The 7249-nt window shown below is 42.8% G+C and overlaps 1 protein-coding gene and 1 pseudogene across 5 annotated transcripts in view; both read left to right on the top strand.

Moving 5' to 3' along the window:
* The window catches only part of XPO5 (exportin 5), a 50392-nt gene that overhangs the window by 23823 nt on the left and 19320 nt on the right, over nt 1–7249 (top strand). For all 5 annotated transcript variants that reach the window (XR_002832089.1, XR_001350587.2, XM_014465989.2 and 2 more), the window contains 5 exons: nt 159–314; nt 2378–2419; nt 2728–2817; nt 4230–4429; nt 5547–5646. Coding sequence is in view for 3 of the 5 variants with exons in the window: in XM_014465989.2 (XP_014321475.1) it covers nt 159–314; nt 2378–2419; nt 2728–2817; nt 4230–4429; nt 5547–5646 (588 nt within the window). In the remaining 2 variants the exon portion in view is untranslated. The remainder of the gene's footprint in view (nt 1–158; nt 315–2377; nt 2420–2727; nt 2818–4229; nt 4430–5546; nt 5647–7249) is intronic.
* On the top strand, nt 4854–4945 carry LOC111828280 (annotated as a pseudogene).

The raw sequence follows: 7249 nt of genomic DNA, 5'->3' as shown, positions 1-7249 counted from the left end.
AGTGCTGAAAAATTATACCATGGAGTGATGCTTGATTTAGAATTAGAAAGTAGTATACCAAACCATATGTGGCAACTGTCTTATGTATTTATAAACTAGAGTCCGAAGGAAAAGTGGTTATCAGCTGTGTCAGTCTCCTTTTCATGTCTGTATTACAGGAAATCCCTGTTCATGATGGAATAGAGCTATTGCAGATAGTCCTGAACTTTGACACTAAGGACCCTCTCATTCTGTCTTGTGTCCTCACTGATGTCTCAGCACTCTTTCCATTTGTCACCTACAGACCAGAGTTCCTGCCCCAGGTCTTCTCAAAGGTAAGCTCCATCTGCTTTGTAAACTTTATTTTGGCATTTCTAAGCTAATGTATGTAATTGTTTTTGAAAGTGTGTGAGACAAGTTAATAAACAGACAGCCATTTATTCATTTACCAGATATTTACTCAGTACTTATTGTGGATCAGGCACCCTGCTAGTAGAAAAGTCTTGTCCTTTAAGAGCGCTCTGTTTGGGAGGAAACTCATATAAACAGATGTGCCTATTTGGCATTGCAATTATAGACATGTACACTGAGAAATGGAAAGAATAGCTAAAGCAGTGGTTCTCAACCTTCCTAATGCCATGACCCTTTAATACAGTTCCTCATGTTGTGGTGACCCCCAACCATAAAATTATTTTCGTTGCCACTTCATAACTGTAATTTTCCTACTGTTATGAATCTTAATGTAAATATCTGATATGCAGGATGTATTTTCATTGTTACACATTGAACATAATTAAAGCATAGTGATTAATCACAAAAACAATATGTAATTATATATGTGTTTTCCGATGGTCTTAGGCGACCCCTGTGAAAGGGTCGTTTGACCCCCAAAGGGGTCGTGACCCACAGGTTGAGAACCGCTGACCTAAAGGGAGGGATCAGAATGTGCTTTCAGATTGAGAGGGGATTTGTGAGAGGTCAGTATGGACAGTTTTTGAGTTTCCAGTTTAGGTGACTAGGTGAGTAATGGAGTCCCACCTGAGGGAGAATACTGGATCAGGAGGGAGAGTAGGAGTTAGGAAGAAAAGGGAGTGAATTCTGTTTTGGAATACTATGTTTGAGGTATATGTACAATAGCTAGGTGGAGAGACCTCACACTAAATTGGCTATTTGAGGTTAAAGGTCTAGACTCTAGAAAATTACAAGCTAGTATTAAGGCATCGTCATTATAGAAGTGTCAAGAGGAGAAGTGAAGCCCTAGGGAAGAGGAGAGGTAGAGTTAGACATGTTCCTCAAGCAAGGAACCCCGGAGATCACCATCATTGGAGGAGGATGGCAAAGAATGAGAAGCCCCAAAGGAAAAGAGAGAAAGAGAGGGAGAGAGAGAGAGAGAGAGAGAGAGAGAGAGAGAGAGCCAGAGAAGTGGAGAAAATGTATGTGACAAAGGCCAGTAGAACTTTGAAAAGGTGAACTCATTTGTTACAACAGAAATGGAGAACTGGAGAATGTCCATTAAGTTTCTAAGTAGACCATTGTTAGAGTGTTACTGCGTCATAGTGACTAGGGCAGCAGTCAGGTTGCATTGGGTTAAAGAATAAATGGGATCCTGGCCGGTGTGCCTCAGTTGGTTGAACATCACCCTGTGCACCAAAAGGTTGCAGGTTTGATTCTCAGTCAGGGCTCATGCCCGGGTTGTGGGCTCAAGCCCTAGTAGGGGGCATGCAGAAGCAACCTGTCGATGTTTTGCTCTCACATCAATGTTGCTCTCTCCCTCCCCCTTTCTCTCTCTCTTAAAATCAGTAAAAAAGTCTTTGGGGTACGGGGGTGGGGAGAGAGGTGAAAAAGTAAATGGCCTGGTGGCTCAGTTGCTTGGAGTCCCGTACACCAAAAGGTTGTAGGTTCGATCCCTGGTTGGGGCACATACTTAAGTTGCAGTTTTGATCCCTGGTTGGGTGTGTACAGGAGGTAACAGGTCCATGTTTCTCTGTCTTCTCTTTCTCCCTTTCTCTCTCTCTAAAAATGAATTTAAAACAAAAGTTGTCCTCAGGTGAGGGTTAAAAAATATAAAAGTAAATGGGAAGTTAAGATGGAGTTAGGGAAGGATGATCACTGAAGTTTTAACAGTGGAGGAGGAAGAGGCATCATTGTAGCTGAGTGTGTGTGATGGCCTGGATTGTTCTAAGATTCTTTGTAAAGTGTTTGCTGGTAAGATTGTGAATCTCAAGCCTCTCCTACTTATCTGAGAAAACAAACATCTGAAACTTTGTAATGGCAATGAAAGCCCTTTCGTTACCATACTGTAACACTTTTGGGATTTTGTTGGAAACTTTGTAACTACTGTTTAAAAGAACTTGACTCAGTTGGTACTGATGAGTGGCCTTTTTCTTCTTCCCCTTAGCTATTTTCGTCTGTCACTTTTGAAACTGTTGAAGAAAGTAAGGTAAGACCATTAATTCAACAAATTCTAACTTCTTGGGAGCAAAAGTATGAATACCTAACATTTAGTCTAATAAGAAGCGTTAGGTACAGGCAGGAGATGGTCATGATAAGGTCTTTTGTACTACAGATACTTTAGGGCAAACAGTAGATATGTGTATTCATGGTGACTATAAATGTGACTCTATTATACTCTCACAGTTGTAAAAAATGATTGAATTTGCCTCTGGAGGGAGGTATTTACATGATAATAAGTGGCATCTGTAAATTATATTGAAAGTGGCTCTGTGTTTGTTGAATATTTCTTCCCAGGCCCCCAGAACCCGGGCAGTGAGGAATGTGAGAAGACATGCTTGTTCCTCCATCATCAAGATATGTCGAGACTACCCTCAGCTCGTGTTGGTAAGCCACTGGATTTGCTAAGTAGTCACTGAGACCTGTTGAGTTGGGTTATATTTTTTTTGTAAATTCAGTTCTATTTATACTCACATAACTAGAAAACAAGGAACTATATCTTTGCTTAGGATAAGCATTTTTTAATTTTTTACTAGATGCCTGGTGCACAAATTTGTGCACAGGTGGGGGCCAGCCCGCCCGCCCCAATCAGGGCCGATCGATTGGGGGCGGGGGGACGGGGGGGCGGGGGTGACTGGCCAGCCCTGCCCCCTGGTCAAACTCCCAGTCAAGGGGACAATTTGCAAATTAGCCTTTTATTATATAGGATTTTTATTGATTTCAGAGAGGAAGGAAGAGGGAGAGAGAGATTAAAACATCAATGATGAGAATCATTGATCAGCTGCCTCCTGCACGGCCCCTACTGGAGACCAAGCCCGCAACTCAGGCATGTGCCCTTGACTGGAATCGAACCTGGGACCCTTCAGTCCCCAGATTGATGCTCTATCCACTGAGCCAAACCAGCCAGGGCAGGATAAACATTCTTGAATAAGTGTCTTGTTCCTCTCCTACTTAGTAGTAGAGTTAAAAATGCAAACTATTCCCTCAGAATAAACAATTTTCCATATGGATGATAGCAAGTTTTCCCCATCAGTGTACACCTCTTTACTGTGTGATGTTCTTACCTGCTACTGCCAGATGGTAGAAGCCAGATGTGAACCCCTTTCTTTTTTTTAACATATTTTTATTGATTTCAGAGAGGAAGGGAGGAGAAGGGAGAAAAGAAACATCAATGATGCAAGAGAATCATTGACTGGTTGCCTCCTGCACACCCCTATTGGGGATCAAGCCCAAAACCCAGGCCTGTGCCCTGACCAGGAATCAAATGGTGACCCCTGGTTCACAGGTCAACACAACCACAGCCACACCGGCCGGGGGAACCCAATCTTTTTTTGGCGGGTTTTAAGAAGAAATGTATTACTATTTCAAGTTACAAAATAACCAGAAATTTCTTCTCTGAACACAAAGCAGTGTGTGTGTATGTGTATGTGTGTGTATGTGTATGTGTGTGTGTCTGTGTGCGTGTTTGTGTGTGTGTGTAAATAAAACAAGCTGATCTTTGCAAAGATATTGTAAAAGTTGATGTAGAAAAAAGACAGATTGTTTTCACAATTGCAGTATGGGAAATTGCAATTAACCCAATACTCAAGACAATCACCTCTGCCTAAATTTCCTTGCTTGTCCAGGCAAAAGAACATTATAGCTAAATTACTAAGGACAGTCCTATAGGCTTGACCTTCCTGGGGATGCTTTGGTCCTCTTTCCACCTTCCTGAATGACTCACCTCTCCCTGAAAATCAGACCTTCACCACCTCTAGTTTTTTGTTTTTTGTTTTGTTTTTTCCCTTTCTGATCTGCAGCCCAATTTTGACATGCTTTATAACCACGTAAAGCAACTCCTCTCCAATGAGCTACTCCTCACACAAATGGAAAAGTGTGCCCTCATGGAAGCCCTGGTTCTCATTAGCAACCAATTCAAGAACTATGAGCGTCAGAAGTTGTTCCTAGAGGAGCTGATGGCACCAGTGGCCAGCATCTGGCTTTCTGAAGACATGCACAGGTAGAGGAGACCCTTTGCCACTGACTGTCACTGCACTCAAGCACCCATTCTACTTTAAGAGCTATGCCCGGTCATGGGGAGGTAAAGCCCAGCATAGGGAGTGTAGTCAGTAATATTGTGCCAGTTGGGTACCAGACTTATGGGGGGAGCACTTTGTAATTAATATAAACATCTAACCACTATGCTGCACACCTGAAAACTAATACAAACTAATATTGAATGTCAACTGTAATTGACAAGAGAGAGAGAGGGAGAGGGAGCGCTATGTCTGGAGTGGGAGTGTAAGGATATCGAGATGTAATGACACAGTGATATAGGAAGGTCTCTAAAAGCAGCCTGTATTCTAATTGCTAAAAATATCCCCTTGCTAAACAGAGGTGTAGGGAGGGAAAAGAAGTGAGTAAAAATGGATTATATGGACATCTCGATTTGGCAGCACGTATACTAAAATTGGAACGATACAGAGAAGATTAGCATGGCCTCTGAAAAAAAAAAAAAGAAAGTAAAGACCATTTGCCCTGGCCAATGTAGCTTGGTTGGCTGGAGTGTAATCCCATGCACTGAAGGGTCGTGGTTTGATTCTTGGTCAGGGCATCGAGCCACAGTGACATCTGATATGTCTGCGTTGCAGCACCAGTACATGTAGAGAAGTGAGAACAGCCAGAAATGAGAACGTAGTAGGAGCCACACAGCCACACAGAGTGCCCACATAGCATTTTCAAGCTTGTATTTTTTTTTTTTCTGATAAGAGAAAGTTTACTTAGAAAGTTACAGAGGGGCTCAGGAAACATGTTACAGAAGCAGGAGAAGGGCCCTTGGAGCTTAGAGAGAAAGGCAAAGATAGTGGGCCTGGAGGGAAAGGGGGCCGGGCAGGGAAAGGGGCAGGCATGAGAGAGCACACGGGGAAAGAGGAGGGGAAGGTACCATCAAACTTGTATTCTTAAAAGTGTTGCTAATAACATTTAGAAGTGAGAAGAGAAGTTTAAACCTTTAAGTGAAAGCTGACAATGTGATTAAACGCCTCCCATTATAACAACTGTTCATAGCTGATTAGCTCTGTGGAAGAAACTGTCCTTGCTTAAAGTCATGGTACAGCTTGTCCTCCCCCACCCTTCAGAGTGCTGTCAGATGTTGATGCATTTATTGCCTACGTGGGTGCAGATCGGAAAAGCTGCGACCCCGGCCTGGAGGATGCCTGTGGCTTAAACCGCGCACGAGTGAGTAAACCTCCTCTGGGAACGGGAAGTTGAATTGACCGTGGGTAGGAGTAGGGGTGTTGTCATTTATGTTTTTCCTCTATGGGTTAGAAGCTGGGACTATTCACTTTCCGAAGCTGCTGTTTTCTTTTGTCTTGAATTCTTTCTTGTTTGTAAATGTTTTTAATGATTTTTTTTGTTGTTAATTCTCACCCAAGGATATTTTTATTTTCTTTTTTAAAAAAAGATATTTTTATTGATTTCAGAGAGGAAGAGAGAGAGATAGAAACATAATTGTGAGAGAGACACATTGATTGGTTGCCTCCTGCGCATGCCTTGACCAGGACCAGGATTGAGCCTAAAACTGAGGTACATGACCTTTACCAGATTCAAACCCACGACCCTTCAGCACTCTATCCACTGAGCCAAACCAGCCAGGGCTGGTCTTGAATTCCTGAGTTAGTTTCCACAGCAGAGCAGATGGTCCTTCCTTCCTTCCTTCCTTTCTATTTTTAGTCACATATTATTTACTGGCAATACTTTTTTAAAAATTTTTTTATTATTATTGATTTTAGAGAGAGAGAGAAAAACAGAAACATCGTTATAAGAGAGAAACATTGAGAGAAACATTGATCTGTCTCACCAGGGACTGAACCCACAACCTGGGTATGTGTCTGACCAGGAATCGAACCATGACCCTTCTGTGCATGGGATGACGCTCCAATCAACCGAGCTACACCGGCCAGGGCAAGATGGTCTTTTCTTTTTTTTTTTAGGAGCCATGCCAATCTCTGTATTGTTCCAGTTTTAGTATATGTGCTGCTGAAGCAGCACAAGAGGGTCTTTTCTTTTAAGTCATTATTTTGGCTTTAAGGATCTCTAAATAGCTCTGAAGACTGAAGGTATAATGAAGAAGTAGGTCAGCAGGGTGAATCCTTCCTGCCATTGCTCTCTGGCATGTAAAGTCCAAAATGGGCTAACTTGCAAACCTGAGATTTTTCAGTTCTTTGCTACTCAAATAAGCATTGTTCTTGGCTCCATTAGGTCAAAAGTTGTATTAATTAACCTGGAAAATTGGTTCAGAGTACTGTGCGTGGGGATTAGGGCAAAAGCTGTCAAGGCTTAAGCTGAAGGGTGCTGGGTCAGTTCAAAAACAAGATGACATGTTGCCTGTCAAAACACTTTCTTTTGAAGCATGTCCAAGCCACCTTCTCATTGGGGTCCTGCGAGAGGATCTCAGCCTTGGAAGGGAGTTTCTAGAGCCTGCCACTGCACTTGACGATGGCAGTGGAAGGTCTTGACCAGAACAGAAGAGCCCTGGCCTGTTAGCTCAGTGGTTAGAGCACCAGCCTGTGAACCGAAGCATCGTGGGTTCGATTTCCCAGTCAAGTGCATATACCGAGGTTGCAGGTTCTCCAGCCCCAGTAGAGGCACGTGCAGGCAACCAATCAATGTGTCTTCCTCATGTCGATGTTTCTCTCTCTCTTCCTCCTCCTCCCTCCCTTCCACTCTCTCTGGAAATCAATGGAAAAAATATTCTCGGGTAAGAATTTAAAAAAGAGAGACAGGGATGGTGGCAGGGGTCTTTTCCTTCTCTCTGGTCTCTGTATCACCTTTGCCATAA

The sequence above is a fragment of the Myotis lucifugus genome, unplaced genomic scaffold, assembly GCF_000147115.1.
Source record: "Myotis lucifugus unplaced genomic scaffold, Myoluc2.0 scaffold_318, whole genome shotgun sequence".
Taxonomy (NCBI): domain Eukaryota; kingdom Metazoa; phylum Chordata; class Mammalia; order Chiroptera; family Vespertilionidae; genus Myotis; species Myotis lucifugus.
The sequence above is the reverse complement of the archived record's forward strand: the minus strand, read 5'-3'. Positions and strand labels throughout refer to the sequence as shown.